The sequence below is a fragment of the Lagenorhynchus albirostris genome, chromosome 12 (genome assembly GCF_949774975.1).
Source record: "Lagenorhynchus albirostris chromosome 12, mLagAlb1.1, whole genome shotgun sequence".
NCBI lineage: Eukaryota > Metazoa > Chordata > Mammalia > Artiodactyla > Delphinidae > Lagenorhynchus > Lagenorhynchus albirostris.
In genome coordinates, this window is record NC_083106.1 from 50,583,215 (window position 1) to 50,601,118 (window position 17,904).

General features: G+C 41.0%; 1 protein-coding gene across 4 annotated transcripts in view; it reads left to right on the forward strand.

Moving 5' to 3' along the window:
* Window positions 1-807: 807 nt before the first annotated feature.
* Window positions 808-17,904, forward strand: part of SEC63 (SEC63 homolog, protein translocation regulator) — a 69,642-nt gene continuing 52,545 nt past the window's right edge. Inside the window, exon 1 of one of the 4 annotated variants that reach the window (XM_060167641.1) lies at window positions 808-996. In XM_060167641.1, the coding sequence (XP_060023624.1) occupies window positions 873-996 (124 nt within the window). In that variant the 5' untranslated portion in view covers window positions 808-872. The remainder of the gene's footprint in view (window positions 997-17,904) is intronic. The other 3 variants (XM_060167640.1, XM_060167639.1, XM_060167638.1) reach the window with 3 other exon arrangements.

Here is a 17,904-nt window from a genome sequence, read left to right on the forward strand (position 1 = left end):
GTGTCGAAGAAAATGCTATAAATATTATTAGCTCTGGGATAGGTAGGTGACCATCTCTACCGGCTTGGGGAATCTCCATCTGCAAAATGGGCGCAATGTAGATTGCAGTCTCTTAATAGCAAACGTTGCTTTGCCAGAAAACCCCTACAGCCAAACCCCTCACCATCCCTCCCCACCGCCCTGCTCCCGCGCCCTATTCTGACCGACCAGTGTTTCCAAACTGGAGGAGCGGATCCGGAATTTAAGGAAACATTCTTATCAACCAGGGAAATTGAAAAGTGAGAGTGCAGGACAGGGTGGGTAGGGATGGGAGACAGGGGAGGCAAGGAAGCCTCACCGCTGCTTCGAATGGGTGCGAACCCGGTCGCAGTCAGGTGAACCGCCCGCGCCCACTGCTCGGCCGGGAAGCCTCGGCTGGGACCCTGTAAACCGACCCTCAGGACCCGGAGCTGGACCCTGGGAAAGGAAACTGAGGAGGGAGGGGGAGGGACTTTAGGGGTAGGGGCGGGGCCTTCAGGGAGGGTCTACCGGAGCTTGAGGGGCGGAGCTGAGGCTAAGCGGGCAGGGCTAAGGGCGGGAGCTCGCAGAATCCTTCGGCTGCGCGCGCCACGTCTCTCTCTGCGAGCTGGTTGGGGAGAGGCGGGGGGCAGAGGAGGGAAAAACCGCGCGGGGAGGGAGCTATCTCTTCTCGCGAGAGCTGGGACCGCAGCGGCGGTGGCGGCGGCGGGTCCGTGAGAGTAGCGTGGGGGCGGGGAGGAGAGGCGGCGGCGGCGTAGGAGCTACGCCACACGCGGCCGGGGCGCTGGGAGCTCGAAAGCAGAGCGGGGTCGTGGCGGCGGTGGTGAGACGAGGGAGGCGGAGGAGGGGGTGCCATGGCAGGGCAGCAGTTCCAGTACGATGACAGCGGGAACACCTTCTTCTACTTCCTCACCTCCTTCGTGGGGCTCATCGTGATCCCGGCCACATACTACCTCTGGCCCCGAGATCAGAATGCCGGTGAGTCCTGCCGGCAGCAGCCCGTGGACACGCGCAGGCTCCGCCGGCCCCACCGGGCCGCGCCGTTCCCACCCGCTCCGGCCCAGCCCGCCGCGCCCGGGGTGATACCGCCCGCGCGGCCGGGCCTCAAGTCCAGGCGTCCGCCGCTGGCGGGGCCCGAACTCGGCGGTGTTTCCCTCTGTGCCTCTTCGGGTTCCTCTCCACCCCCTTCATTGTCCTCCTCGGGAGTTCCGCTTTGCACCCTGTCCCCCATTGTTCTGGACGCTCCTTGCAGCCTCCTTTTGCCTCTTTGTCTTCTCTGCCTCCAGTTTTATTGGGTATTTTTCTTTACGGAGGGAGCAGGGTGGGATAGGGAGGATGGGAATTGGGAGGTGAGAGAAGAGTTGGCCAAGGAGGAAGCCGAGCGTGCAGGCTTCACTCTGAGCCCCCAGGCCACGGTCTTCTTACCCCCACAGCCCAGTTTCCCTGTTGCAGCGGTCGTTACAGATGTTTCGGGCACCGTGTGAGCTGGGTGGCAGGTATAGGACTCCATCTGAGCTCGCCAACCGCCCCTCCCCCCGTGCCTTTCCCCCGTTGCTTTTTCATTTGTTCACTCACACTTGGGGGGGGGGTTGGAAGCAATGCCGTTATTCCCCTTAGGAAAAATTAGGCTTTTCTCTCTATTTCCATTTCTTTGGAGTTTCCTGTTTATGGCGGAAAAAGTGCAAGTATGAAGGAAGGATTAAGTCTTCTAGGTAGTCCAGTTGTGAGGTAGCTGGTACGTTTGCTTTTAGTTCTGAATCTTTTCACATTAAACAACATCGGATTAGAACACAGAATTATTTAGATTCTTTGCAAGGCATTTTATGTTTGGGTTTTGGATTCCGTTTGTTGCACTCTACTAGGATATATGGCAGGTGATATTCTTAAAACCGATAGAACTGCAAGGCCTTAGTAGGTTGTTTGTGGTAGCGTTAACAGTAACAAGTAGCTTTTGAGTAAGAACATTTAGGGAAGGCTTTCTGTTTCACAAGAGCTATGCTAACTTGAGTAAACAGATTCTCTCAAGTTGGGTGTGGTGGGAGTCTGAGTTGTCCAGGTGGTATACTGTACTTTGGGGACACTGTTACCAGTGAAACATGGAATCAAATCGGAACTTGTTATGCTTTAAGACTGATTCAGTGCTTTTAGCTACTTACAGTTTCACAGGAAAACTAAGTAAGCTTCAAAAATCAAATATTAAAATATCCTGTTGTGTTATTCAAAATTACTACTACAGATCCACATGCTTTATTCAAAACGCTTGAGGACAGGTATGCTACAGAGTTTTTCAAATTTTAGAAAGATAGTGCCTACCCTAACAAGCCTTTAAGGGTCTAAAACAGCACCAGTAATCAAATTAATATCCCAACAGCAAAATATGACTATGAATAAAGGTTATAAGTAGCCTTCTATCAGTCCGAGTCACCAAATTATGTTCCTGCAAACATCTAGGCGTGTAATTTTGAATTTCAGAGTTCTTATGGCAATATTGACTTTTCAGGGGTATCTTCTATATGAAAGCATAAAAAGATTTACCCAGCAATTGTACAACATTAAAGTTGAGTTTAATCTTTGTTTAGCTTTTTTAAAAGATGACACATTTGGGGGCTTTCAGTTTCAAGGTGACAGTTGTTTCAATGTTGCTCTTTTGGAATTGTTGGGCTCTTGAGTCCATCAGAAAGTATGGCGTCATTTCAGATTGGAAAATGTAGGGTTTGACAAATAGAAATAGCTTTGTCATTGGCATATTTGACGTGTTAATTGAAGTTACTCTGTTATCCAAAACATTATCATTGGAATCCTTTTGCCTTGATTTTTGTCTAATCCGTTGGGCTAAGTGTGCTTATAATTAATACCCCTTTTGGTAGTTGAAGGGTCCTATTTATCTTACTCTCTTGGTTGTTTGCAAATTGGCTGAATAAGATGACTGAATACTTTTTCAGACCTTTATGGGCAAAAGCTCTGTGTGAAGTAATAATATGGAGGGTTTGGATTTCCTTAGAATAGTGGTTCTTAAACCTGACTACTCATTAGAATCACTTGGGGGACCTTTTAAAAACACTTAGACCCATCACCAGATATTGTGATTTAGTTGGTCTGGAGTGGGTGCTATGTATTGGTTTTTTAAAAGTCCGTATGTAATTGTAAATTGTAACTAGGTTTGAGTAGTGTTGCTAAGGTAGGTAGTGGTCTTTTGTTGGAGTTGTCATTTTGGGAGGTGGTGTATTTCTTTTGATATGTGCACTTTCCTGAAAACAAAAAAACCTCTAATGTCTTAGCTTTTTTATTTTACAAAGCTAAGAAGTACTTACTGTAGAATAGGGCTGTAAAATTCTTGTAGTTGAAAGTAGAATATTTTTGTTAAAGCAACTTTAATAGGTTTATAATGATATTTGACAAGAGAAAATAACTGTTTCTAATTATTAGAAATTCAAATAATCCAGAGAGGGCTTTTATTCTTTCCATAAGTTAAGGATTATAGATCCTTTGAATTGAGATAAAATATATCACTGCTTTCCCCAGATTTTGGAGGTTTTTTTTTTTGACTCCTTGATCTTACTTTTTCAAAACTGCCAAGTTTTGAAACCTGGATCTGCCAATTACTGTGTTATCTTAGGCAAGTGATTTAATTTCTGTGTTTTAGTTTACTCATTTGTGAACTAGAGACAGTAGTTATCTGTTTTATAGAATTAAATTAATAAAATAGATATATGTAAAATGTTTAGAACAGTGTCTGACACATACTGGGGCTCTTAGCTCCTGCTGTTTTTGCTGGTTACTTAGACTTTGTGGAACAGTTTGATTTGGTACACTTATGTACTCAGATTTTTTCCCCCATTGTTTGAAAGGATTAATTAAACTTTTTAAAAAAAAGTTACATTCCTTTATTCTTCTTTGCTTGCTCCCTCTCAAATAGTGTACAAGTGATTTAGCTCTCTGACTTGGGAATGTGAGTAGGAGTTCACTTTTAGTGTTTAGTAGTAAAGTAAAAAACGCTGTATTTGAAGTTAGAAGTTTTGGTTTTAAGTTCCAGTCTAGTCCCTGTTTAGTTGTTTCTGAACTCTCATCCTCATTTTCTAGGGGTGATAATAATAACCTGCCCTACCTACCCAAGAAGTGATTATGAGAAGCAAAGAAATAAATGCATATAAACATGCTTGCTTGTAAAACTAAATATGCTGTAGAATTTTCTTCATTTTGCAAGTATTTATAGAGCATAATACTTTGTGCTAGATGCTGCTTCTAGGTGATGGATCAGATTTTTTTTTTTAAAGCTTTTTTTTTATATTTATTTTTTTATTTGGGGCAGCATTGGGTCTTCGTTGCTGCACGTGGGCTTTCTCTAGTTGTGGCGAGCTGGGGCTACTCTTCGTTGCGGTGCGTGGGCTTCTCACTGTGGTGGCCTCTGTTGTTATGGAGCACAGGCTCTAGGCACATGGACTTCAGTAGTTGCAGCACGCAGGCTCAGTAGTTGTGGCTCGTGGGCTCTAGAGCTACGTGGGATCTTCCCGGACCAGGGATTGAACCTGTGTCCCCTGCATTGGCAGGTGGATTCTCAACCACTGCGCCACGAGGGAAGGCCAATGGATCAGGTATTTAAGGGCTTATAGCTTTTTTCTTAGTAAGTTGCATATACTCAGTGCAGAACAGAACAAAAATTGCTTGTAATTCCATCACCCAAATCACCCAGAAGTGATTAAACATTTTGGTGTGTGCATCCCCTTGGGATGACTTTAGACATAGTCCCTTTTCTTGTTGGGGGGAGACCCCACATCCTCCTCCAGTCTTAGACAGATAATTGTGATCCTCACCTCAGCGTTGCTGCTGTTCATTGAATGTTGACTAGCCTCAAGGATGGGTAGTGCTGAATGCACTCACTATAGCACTTTAAACTAGACTCAAGTGTTATCCCAATTTTATTAATGAGAAAATTGAGCCCTAGAGGAGGTAACCAGCTTGTCTAAAGCTATATTGCTACTAGGTGGAAGATTGAGTGTTGGACCCAAATCCATCTTATGCCAAAGCTTCTCTTGTTAGCCACTACCTTATACTCTCTCCTGTAATTACTATAACACATTATAATAAGTATTAAAATGATAAGTGGAAAGTGCTGTGGGAGCACAGAGGAAGGAGAGAATAATTCTGTTTGGGGATTTGGGTGTTTAATGTAGAGGAGTTGATTTGAGATAGGTCTTAAAAGGTAAATGGGAGAAGTGCATTCCAGTTGTAGGGGAAAGCATATGCAAAAGCGTGGAGATGTTCAGTAAGTGGTAAAGATTTAATGTGATTGGCACTTAGGAGCAAATCAACCATTTTATACTTCATCCTATAAGTTATTGGGTAAATAATGGAGGTTTTTAAGTAGGATAATTTACATGGTCAGTTTTGCTTTTGTGGAGCTTTGAGTGGAGAATGGTTTGGTGGGAGGTGGTGGTGTCTGGGTGGGGAAAAACTAGATGGAGAAGGAATCCATTTCAGAGGCTTATTAGTCCTTTGAGATGTCAGCATATAGGGGAATGAGCAGGTTAGAAAGAGAATTCTAAGATAGCATGGGCTGTTTGTGGAATATAAGTACCGTGGAGGGAATGAGAGAGTGGAGTGCAGATTTTGTTTTTTGGTTTTTTTTTGCGGTACACGGGCCTCTCACTGTTGTGTGGCCTCTCCCGTTGCGGAGCACAGGTTCCGGACACGCAGGCTCAGTGGCCATGGCTCACGGGCCTAGCTGCTCTGCGGCATGTGGGATCTTCCTGGACCGGGGCACGAACCCGTGTCCCCTGCATCGGCAGGTGGACTCTCTACCACTGTGCCACCAGGAAAGCCCTGGAGTGCAGATTTTGAATTTTTCATTCATTTCTGTTTTGTTTCTCTTCCTCTTAAAAGCTGTTTGGTGATTGGTCCAATAATAACATATTAACTTTTATCAGTTTTAGGGTTGAGTGCAGGGAAAAGGATGGGGATGAACATTTTTATTTAAAATGAAATGTTGGCTTTATCTATTGATTTATCTAGATAATTTCTAATTACAGTAGAGTTATCTCAATCTCTTGTTGAGTGGATTTTTTAACAGAAAAAACTAGCTAGTTATCAGTTTTGTGTTCAAAGGAGTATATTTTATGAATGTTCATATTCCACTTAGAACATATAGTCTTCCTAAGATTTTAGATTTTGAAGGGGTATTAGAGATCTGAGAAGTTTGAGTCATTTTAAAGTAGTCATTCCCTCTGGGTTCTGTCTGGACAGAAAAGGTATCAGACGTGAGCATATACACATTTAAGTCCCACGTCATAGAGGAAACTTGGCAGTATGAATTATAGTACAACATTTAGGTTTTATAAATGCGGTGACAGACATTGGATTAGTAAATGCATTTATAAAATTGTTTTTAAAGGCCATCTTGCATTCTTGCTTGATCTTGGAGAACCTGAAAGACAAAGATAGGCTTACTTTCATATAAAATAAAATTTTCAGATGTTCATTCCCTTAATTATACTTTACAGGTGATAACAAATATATCCATATTGTACTCAGACTTCCTTTTAAAAAAACGTCCCATTACCAGACTCTGTTCATGACAAATGTTGTTACACCATCTCACCGTCACATTGTTGAAAGGCATTATTGTTCATTCTCTTAATAAGCGAAACCAAGTCCCCCTAAACCCCGAGTTCCTCTGCCGAGTTTATGATTAACCTATCTATTCAAAACATTATTCCCTTTCTTGTCCCATATCTGTTCCCCTCAAGATTGAGGAGTATCAAAGGAAAGGGGGATTGAAACCAAGCAGGACCCTGCCAGGTACAAAAGCCCCTCCATGTCCCCCATTTCTTGTTTGTAGAAAAAGACTTTAGTCTCCTAGGCCTTCCTTGAGTTCCAAAGAGTAGGCGTAGGTAGCTACTAAGTAGGGAAGTGAGGGAATGCAGAAACAAAGGAAAAGCAGTTAAACAAGAAAAGTAATGACAATAGTTCAGGGATAAAACAGAGTCCTAGTTCCTCCTCAAGGGATATACAGAACTATCTGAAGGATCTCTTGGAGTTGTTCTTCAGGAACTAAGACCTGTCCCCCGCCCCCAACCCTGTGGTGACTTGCAGCCCTCACCCCCAGATGCTGCCTTTAAAAACCCTTGCCTGAAAACAGTTGGGGAGTTTGGGTCTTTTGAGCATAAACTACCCTACTCCTTGCTTGGCACCTGCAGTAAATGCTGTACTCTCCTTCACCACAACCCAGCGTCAGTAAATTGGCTTTGCTGTGGCAGGTGAGCAAACCCAAACTTGGGTTTGGTAACATAAGGTGTTCCTTACATTTTGGAATTATATTTGTCAGTATGGATGAAGGAATTTTCTTGTGTAGATTCCAGATGTTTTTCACTTTAGATTTTTGCCTCTTTAGTTAAATCTAGTAGTTATTGATTGAGCATTCACTGTTTGCCTGTACTAGGAGCAGCAGATGGTACAAAGATGAATGCAGTGTAAATATAGTCTTTTGATAGAGTTTATAATCTGGATGGGGTGGGAGAATTAGGATTAGACAGATACACAAATTATTATATCCAAAGCACAACAAAGAAAGTGTAAGAGAAGTGAAAGCAAGTGCTATGGAAGTTATTTGGATAAAGTATTTGCATCTAGTTGGGGGTGGTAGTGGGTATCTAGAGGTGAGAAAAGGCTCTTCAGAGTAAGTTGATTTTGACTGGACTGTTAAAGGATGAGAAGGATTTAATGGGTGCAATGGAGAGAGGAGGTGCAAAGAAGAAGTCACATGAGCAAAAGTGTAGAGCCTGGAAAGCATGAAACATGTTTAAAGTACAGATCAAACCAGTTGCAGCAGAGTTCCCAGAGTGAAAAAGTGTGAGAAAAGGCCAGAAGACTTGATTAAGTCATATAGAAAACCTTATATGTTCAGCTGAAGAGTGTATATGTGATTTGGTTGACAGTGTGTCATTTTGAACATTTTAGAACACTTTTGCAACTGTGCTATATGCAAGTTAATGTAATAACATCTCATAGGATGAGACAGTATAGAGATTGAGAAGCAGACAAGAAATAATATGGGCCCAAACAATGGTGGTAGCAATAGGAAGGTAAGGGACATACTTGAGATATTACTTGATATATTACTTTTCTTTTAAAATTTTTATTGTGGTAGTATGTATATAAAACATAAAATTTGTAGTTTTAACCATTTAAAATGTACAGTTCATTAGCATTAATTACATTCACAATGTTGTGCAGCCATCATCTTTCCAAAATTTTTCGTCATCCCAAATAAAACTGTGTACCTGTTGAGCAATAACTTCTCATTCTCTCTTTCCTTCAGCCCCTGGTAAACTCTAAGCTACTTTTTGTCTCTGTAAATTTGCCTATTCTAGATATTTCATATAAGTGGAATCATACAATATTTGTCCTTTTGTGTTTAGCTTATTTCATTTAGCATAATGTTTTCTAGATTCATCCGTGTTGTAGCATGTATCAGAACTTCATTCTTTTTATGGCTGAATAATATTCCGTTGTACAGATACACCACATTTTTATTCACTCATCTGTTGATGAACACATGGGTTGTTTCTGTTCTTTGTCTTTTGTGAATAATGCTGCAGTGAACATTGGCATTCAAATGTCTGAGTTCTTAGGGGTATATTCCTAGGGGTGGAAATCCAGTTTTTCAAGCAGTATTTGTTGAAGAGACTGTTCATTTTTCATTGAATGAACAATAGCCTTTTCAAAAATCAGTTGGCTCTAGACATGTGAGTAGTCTCTATTTTTGTGGGATAATTTATTGAGCATAGTTTACTAGTGAGGACCTCTTAATTTTAGAATACCTCAAGGCTGAGTCCTTGACTTCTTTTCCATCCACACTTATTCCTATGGTGATCTCATCTGGTCTCATGGCTTTAAATATCAGCTGTGTGACTCATAAAAACTTATATTTCCAGTCTAGAACTCTTTCCTTGAACTCCAGACTTCTGTATATGTAAGTTCCGAGTCCACATTTCCATTTGCATATCTAATAGACATCTTAATATGCAAAATACTGATGTGATTTCTGTCTCCCCTCTCCCCAACCTTCTTGACTTATAGTCTTCTCCATCTCAGTTAATCACATCTGTTTCTTCAACTGTTCTGGCAAGAAGCCTTAGAGTTATTCTTGGTTCATCTCTTTGTCTCATATGTCACTTCCAGACTTTTAGTGTGTCCTGTTGGCTCTACCTTCAAATTATTATATCTAGTCTGACCATTTCTTATTGCTCCACCACCACCACCACCCTGTTTTATTGCCTGGATTATCATTAGCCTTCCAACTAGTCTCATTGTTTCTACCCTTACTCCTTGCAGTCTTTTCTCAAAATAGTAGCAGAGTGATCCTTTTAGAACTGAAGCTGGCCCATGTCACTCTTCTGCTCAGAACCATTTAAGCCTCTCCCATCTCAATCACAGTAGAAGCTAAAGTCATTAGAGTGGCCTGTGAAGTCCTTCATGAGCTTTTTGACTTCATTTCTTATACTTTCTCTCTTGTTTCTTCCATTCCAGTCATACTAGCCGCTCTGCTGTTCTTAGGGCACATGAGGCACACTTCTTTTGAACCTTTATAGTTGCTGCTCCCTATGCCTGGAATGCTTTTTCTCTAGTAGCCACATTACGACCTCCCCCATCTCCATTATGTCCTTGCTCAAACACCATCTTCTCAGTGTTGCCTTCTTTGAGCACCTTATTTAAAATTGTTAAGTTTTTTTCTACCTTCAAAGAAGCTCTTCCCTTTTTCTGTTTTATTTCTCTTCATAACACTTATCATCTTCTAATATACTATATAGTTTACTTAATTTGTTTATTGCTTTCTCCTCTGCTAGAAAGTATGGTGTGTGAGAGCAGGGGTTTTTGTTTTGTTTTCTGCTGTATCAGTGTCCAGAAACATCCAGGCACATAGTAGGTACCCACCAATATTTATTTAATAAAGGTGTTCTCTACATTCTATACAAATATTTATGTAGTGCTTGCTATATTCTTGGCAACTGGAAAGGGCAGGGCTGATTATGTATATGACAACAATGTCTGCCTTCAAGAGTTTGAGTACAGATTAGTAAAAATTGGATTTAATACTGGCTGCTGAAGAATGGTGGTGCCATTCATGCCAACTGCTGAAGAGAATGTATAGTCCTACTTCCTTTTTTAGAAGAAAGCTATAAAAATGTTAAAAATTTTAAATTTAGTAATTCCACTTCTGGGACACTGTTCTAAGGATATAGTTCTAAATACTCATAGGACCAAAGAAAGATACTGTGATATTGTGACTTATAAAAATATGTTTTGGTCATCTGAATGACCAGATGTATGGTTCTTGTATATATTTGGCCTTTGTCCACAGTTCCTGCTCACAACTTCCAAAATCCTTGGAATTTCCTAAGTGTTAAGAGTGATACAGGTATCTTTTGTTATGTGAATGAGGTGACTTTTGGAAGCACTGAAAAGGGACCCTGCTGGTCACCAGGAGAACCAACCATGTGATTAGGGGGTTGGAACTTTCAGTCCTACCCCTGATCTCCAGGGATGGTAGAGGGGCTAGGGATTGAGCTCAAATGCCAATGGCCAGTGATTTAATCAACCGTGCCTATATGAAGCCTCTATAAAACCCCAAAAGGATAGGGTTCAGAGAGGCTTCTGGGTTGGTGCACACATGGAGATTTTGGGAGAGAGGTGCACCTAGAGAGGGCATGGAAGCTCCTCACCCTTTCCCCAAACCTTGCTCTATGCATCTGTTCCATTTGGCTTTTCCTCAGTTGTATCCTTTTATAGTAAACCGGTGATATAGTAAGTGAAATGTTTCTCTGAGTTCTGTGAGCCACTTTAGCAAATTAATCAAACCAAAGGAGGAGGTGGTTGGAACCGCCCAGTCTATAACCTGGGCTTGCGACTGGCATCTAAAGTAGGGGGGCATGGATGTACAGTCTTGTGGGACTGAGCCCTCAACCTGTGGAGTCTGATGCTAACTCTGGGTAGATAGTGTCAGAACTGAGTTGAATTTTCGGACACCTAGCTGGTATTCCAAGAATTACTTGTCGAAGGTGTGGGGACCCTCCCCACCCCTGCGTTGGAAATTGAGTCTCAGAACATCCTATTTAAATGCCCATAATACCAAAAAATCAGAAACAATTTGTATGTCGAATTATAGGATGGTAGGTATATTATGGTGTCAATTCATTTGGTTATTAGTAGTCATTAAATGATGTTTACATTGAGTTTCTAAACATGGGAGATATTTAGAAATTAAAAATTACAGGTAATGTGATTTTAACACAAACTTTAGCTTTATGTGTTTGTGTCTGTCAGTTTGTACGCTGGTACATTATAGAATGCTGCCCTTAAATTAGCATTTGTATGTCCTGCTTGTTCTTCTGTCTGAGAAACTATCTCTTGGGCATCTGCTGCACTGGGGAGAAGTAGTAGATGTCATCATTACTGCAGAAGTGTTCTTGAGGGCCTTGATTGAAGCAGCCCCACAGCCCTCTGATTGAGGGAAGCACATTGCCCCTAGAAATTAGTTGCTGGAATTATCTTATTCGTAGAGAAGTCTTTCCTGAGTATGTAACTTCAACCTTGCCAACTTTCCTTTCTTCCTTCCTCCTTCCCAGATGTTCTCTGAAAGAGGACTACAAAGGAAACACATTAAAATGTTATTATTGATTATTATCTGGGTGTCAGAATGGTGAATACTTTCTTCCTTCTGCTCTTATGTATATGTTCAGTTTACTGTATGAATTTGTATTAATGTCTAAAAGCTTATTCAAAGAATCTTTGGCTAGATTGGCTATGATGGAATGAGCCAATCATAGCCATAGAAGGAGGAAGACATTCTCTGTACCTCTTATGTCTGCAGGCCCTTTCAGCTCAGTGAATTGTCTTTACTTTGGGGTATGTAGTGTTTAAGGTCCCAGTGGGACATATATCCTTGTGTGTGTTTTTTTTAAATTAATTAATTTTATTTTTATTTTTGGCTGTGTCGCGTCTTTGTTGCTGCGTGCGGGCTTTCTCTAGCTGCGGTGAGTGGGGGCCACTCTTCGTTGCAGTATGCGGGCTTCTCATTGCAGTGGCTTCTCTTGTTGCAGAGCACAGGCTGTAGGTGCACAGGCTTCAGTAGTTGTGGCTCGTGGGTTCTAGAGTGCAGGCTCAGTGGTTGTGGTGCACGAGCTTAGTTGCTCTGCGGCACGTGGTATCTTCCCGGACCAGGGCTTGAAGCCTGTGTCCCCTGCATTGGCAGGCGGGTTCTTAACCACTGCCCCACCAGGGAAACCCCATCCTTGTGTTTTAAATTGCCATTTTTTTTTTTAAAGCTAGTATTTCTTTACTGTAACAGTATTTGAGTTTCTCTATTTCTTTTTCTCTTGTTTTGTCTTAGAAATAATTAACCTTTGACTTGGGCTATGGATTATCACTTGAGATAAAGGTGAAAAGAAAAATAGAGTGGTAATGGTAGAGGAATGGATGAAGAGTAAGGTAGCTAAGAGAGTAGCTGTGCTGTTGGCTGATGAGATGGCAGGGTAGAGAGGACCCTTTAATAGGGTCTTGGGTCATGTTTGAGAGTATGCTAAGGAGACATAGCATCCTTCTCGGGGACCCATTTGCAGCACACTATAGTTCATTTAGAATTCTCCACTATCTTGCACCTCTAGTTCAGTTTAAGAAATGTAATTTGAGGGACTTCCTTGGTGGTCCAGTGGTAAAGAATCTCCCCTGCAATGCAGGGGACGCGGGTTTGAGATCCCTGGTCGGGAAACTAAGATCCCACATGCTGTGGGGCAACTAAGCCTGCGCGCCACAACTACTGAGCCCGTGCACCTCAACTAGAGAGCCTGCGTGCCACAAACTATATAGCCCACGAGCTGTGGAGCCCGCGCCACAACTAGAGAAGAGAAAACCTGCACGCCACAACTAGAGAAAAGCCCATGTGCCGAAGCAAAAGATCCTGCATGCTGCAACTAAGACCCGATGCAGCCTAAATGAATAAATAAAATCTGTTAAAAAAAAAAAAAGAAATGTAGCTTGAAATGAATCGTTCCTGCAGTTGAGACTCCCCTTCTTTCCTTAGTATTATCTTCTGGCTTAGAGACAAATGGCTCACAAAAACCCCTGTGTCCTACAGATATGAGGGGTGGTTTGCTTTTCTTTTGGATCGTGACACTTCTGTAGCAAATTGAGCTAAAACAAACGAAAAAGAACTGGTTTACCATCCCCTCCCCCTCAAATTTATGTGCTACATTGCCTTGTCCCACACTCTTTAATACTGAAGTCCTTGTGGCGGTTTTATTTGTAGTACTTTTTTTTTTTTTTTTTTGCGGTACGCGGGCCTCTCACTGTTGTGGCCTCTCCCGTTGCGGAGCACAGGCTCTGGACGCGCAGGCTCAGCGGCCATGGCTCACGGGCCTAGCCGTTCCACGACATGTGGGATCTTCCCAGACCGGGGCACGAACCCGTGTCCCCTGCATCAGCAGGCGGACTCTCAACCACTGCGCCACCAGGAAAGCCCTGTAGTACTTTTTTTTAAAATAAATTTTTATTGTTTTTTTTGTTGTTGTTTGTTTGTTTTGGGCCACGCCACACGGCTTGCGGGGTCTTAGTTCCTCCACCAGGGATTGAACCCGGGCCACAGCAGTGAAAGCGCCGAGTCCTAACCACTGGACCGCCAGGGAATCCCTGGTCTGTAAACTTCTGTTTCAGAAGTTTAGAGGTGTCATTTAATCAGTTGTTTTTAGCTACTCCTTGTTCTTAAATATTTTGACTTGAATTTCTTCGTATTACATTTTCTGCTTCGGAGATATAGTCTGGTCTGGTTAAGTTAATGAGAATAGGGACATAATATATTTTAGCTGCTTTTGAGAATTGTCAAGGCAATCTAACTATTCTTTGATTAGGAAAGACAGTTAAAGTGATTATGTGCACAGGCCTATGAATTTAAACCTGGGCACAAGTCTCATCTGTATTCTTTAGTGGTTATTTGCAATTCCTTTGGTACCGTCTGTAACTTTGGGCAAGTTACTTAACCTCACTGAGCCTCAGGTTTTTTCGTTTTGTTTTGAAGTATAATCATCCATCCATCCATACATACGTACCCCCAGGGTGGTTGGGAGGTCTAAATGAGGTAATTAAAACATTCAACAAATATTTGTTAAGCACCTACTATTTGCCAGGCATTATGTTAGGCAATGGAATATGGGAGTGAGCAATATAGACAGGATCCCTGCTCTCTTGAAGCTTACATCTTAGTGTGGGGGAGATGATTGACATCTAAACAAATAAACAAACAAAATCAGATAGTGATAAATACTGTGTAGAGAAGTAGAATATTCAGAGAAAATTTTCCTGAGAAAGTTTCTTCAAGCTGAGTGACAAAAGGGAGCCAGCCATTCAAAGATCTGATTTGAGTGGAAAAGCCTGTTTCAGGCTGGGGAAACAGTGTTCAAAGTCTTCAAGGGAAGAAAGAGTTGGACATATTCCAGGAACAGAGAAGAACAAAGTGGCAAGAGTGTGGCAGGTGAGGAGAAGAATCAGGGATAAAGTCAGAGAGGGAGCTGGGATGCTGATAATGTCTGTAAGCCTGGTACGAAGCTTAGATTTTATTTTAGGTGCAGTTGGAAGCTATTGAAAGTTTCTAAGCAGAGAAGTTGACAAGGTCTCCTATTTCTTAATGAGGTGAAAAAAGTTTTTTGGCCAGCATGGATATATACCCTTTAAAGGATGAAGTCGTATCTACTTAAAATATTTAAAAATCATATACTGTAAAATATAGTACTTAAAAATACAATTTTATCCCCTTATATTTCAGGAAACAATTATTTTCAAACTCCTCATGTATTCAACCTCAGTGTCTTTGTGATCACCAGAGCTATTTTGGGAGTCATCTAACAGTTTTTCAGAATGTATATGTTTCATCTGCGTTTGTGATATAGCACTTTTGGGCTCTGAATATGATACCATCACTGGAAATTTTATTGCAAGCCACAAGTGCAGTATTATATAACATTAGGTGTTTGATCATCCTGTAAGTATATATTTTTAATCTCCATAATGTAGCCACTTGCTAAATTTTTTAAGTGGTCTTTACAAAGGTTGCTTACAATGACAGCTTAACACTTGTAATTGTGAGATATACCCCCAGGGATAATTATGGAATATCTTAATATTTTTGCCTTCAGATGACCTCTGAAGTGTGCTAAACTACTATTAATTGAGATTGTTGTGGGCTTTCTTCCTCCAGCTTTTTTTTGTTGTCTGGCTTTTTTCTTCTTTTAAAATAATCAAGCTCCCCAACCTCCCCCTCCCTCAGGGTGTTCATAAGTACTCAAATATATAGTGATTCTCTTTGCCTGAAGGATACTTGTAGGGGAATGGAAAAAGAGAATTGTTGCCTTATCACCTCTGTTTATTCTCCCAACCTTTCCTTTCTTCTCCCTGTGTCCCTGGTCTTCAGGCCATAGCATTCAGCTGCTTTCCATGACCCCGCTATAGCCATGTGTTTTGGTGTGTGTGTGTTTAATATTGTCTCCAGTGGGGAGGTGCTCTTGGCATCTAGTGGGTAGAGACCATAATGCTGCCAAACATACTCTAATACACAGGGCAGCTCCCCACAACTGTTACCTAGTCCAAAATGTCCATAGTGCTGAGCTGAAAAACTGCTCTATAGTACTCGTTTCAGTACTCTAAAGGGAAAATAAAATTGAGGTGGGTAAGCATATGGTATAGTTGTATGCTGCTGTCCAGTCAAGCACCAGCTGAATCTATTTGAACCACTTGGTTTGTATTGGTTTGCACTTACGTTGCACTTATATAATCCTTAGGCATTCCTGAGGATTATGAACTTTGGTTCTGGTGGGGTGGTTCTACTCTGATCCAAACATTTTCAGCTGCTTTCTGGGTTTCCTTCTCTGTTGCCAGGGTATGCATAGCGGGGTAGGTGGCAACTGAACCCAGGTTTCTGAAATCCTTCCAATTTAGGTAATCTGTGATTGTGTGCACTGGGTGGTAGTGATGGTGAGTAGCGTTAAGTGTCTTATCTATCCCAAATCCAAACAGTTCTGACCTGGCCTTGAGAATGACACACTATGGCTAACTATTCAGATTCAGGTTAAGAGCATAACAGAAGCTTTAGTTTCTCTTAGTCTGTTTTGAGATTAGGGTGACTAGGTAAGCGATATAGTTTTGGAGGTCTGGAGCACTGAATTCTCAGTTTTTCATTTCCAAATGATCATTTTCATGCCTTTTCTATTTTGAAGTATTCTAGGAACCAAACTGCACTATTACAGTGAGACGTGTTTTCCTGTTTTTTTAAATAAAAGAACGAAATTGTCCCAACAACGAGTGAGCCAGGGTCATCACATTGAGGTAATAATATATTCTCAGCTAGCTGCAGAGAGACTTTGGGTAGCTAGAAAACTGATATATAATGTCTTCTAGACTTTTTGGGGTATTGAATATAACCTTTTGATTCTTGGTACTATTTTCTTGGACCCCTTAAGGGATTTAGGAATAGTTTTTAGGAGTCACTGAATTTTAGAAAGAAGTGTGGTACATTTTTTTCTTTTAAGTAAATTATGTTATCTCTATATCATTTAGCTTTATTAATTTTAGTAATCTATTTTGCAAGGTATATTCTAAAATTTATTTCTCAGTGATTTTTATAATCCTCAAAATATATTGATATATTTATTTGAACTGAAAAATGAAGTCAGACTTTTTGGACCAAGTTTGGTTTGCCTGATTGGTTTAACAGTGAGGACTGCCTTTGTCAGGTTATGGAGCATGTTTTTTCTATAAATTGAATAACTGAAGATAATCTGCAACTTCCAAGTTTTGAAAAAACATACTTAAAGTAAAAGATAAAGCTATTTTACCTAACATTGTGCCATATTGACAACAGTGTACTTTTTATTTTTAAAACTAAGTTTCAGTGTTTAGAGTTTCAACTCTTTGAACATATGGGATATTTACAAGTTGCTTATAAGTGAAAGCGTAACGGATATTTTACTCTTATTTTAGTAGTTTATCAATTTGTAATATTTATGTTGCCTTGATAACACACACACACATACGGATAAAAGTAGCAGCAGAAATTTTAGCACATAAAAAACCTTATGGATGTGTTAAACTTCACTGTGGTAAAATTACTGATGTTCTTTGGTCATGCGTGCCAAAGCATTTGGAAGTGAAGTGTCTTGATGTCTGCAACTTATTCTAAAAAAAGGGGAGAGGGAGGGAAAGAAGGAACTAGAGATAAAGCCAAGAGTTGCAGAATGTTAATAGTTGGTGGGTTTAGGTGAAGGGTATTGTTCATTGTAATATTCTTTCAACTTTTCTGAAGGCTTGAAAATTTTCAATATAAAAATTTGGGAAAAATAGTCACAGGGAATAAAACAAATTAACTTGAAGAAGTATGTGTCAGTATTATAAGAAATGACTTACCAGGATAAAAATATATTACATTAGGATAAAATTATGTGGGGGAAGTAGAATGAAGAGCTTGTTCATAAATTTCTGTAAATGGATGATGGTGGATATGAAATTGCCATTATGATTTTTAGATTTCATTGGTACATTTAAAAGCAATGAAACTATTTTATTTTAAAATATCAACTTATGTCAGAAACAACATCTTTTGCAACTCTTCAAACTTACGATGAAAATTTTCGATGTCAAATTAGAACTCTACAAGAGGGTAGATGATTTTTTTTTTTTTTTTTTTTTTTTTTTGCGGTATGCGGGCCTCTCAGTGTTGCAGCCTCTCCCGTTGCGGAGCACAGGCTCCGGACGGCGCAGTCTCAGCGGCAATGGCTCACGGGCCTAGCCACTCCGTGGCATGTGGGATCTTCCTGGACCGGGGCATGAACCTGTGTCCCCTGCATCGGC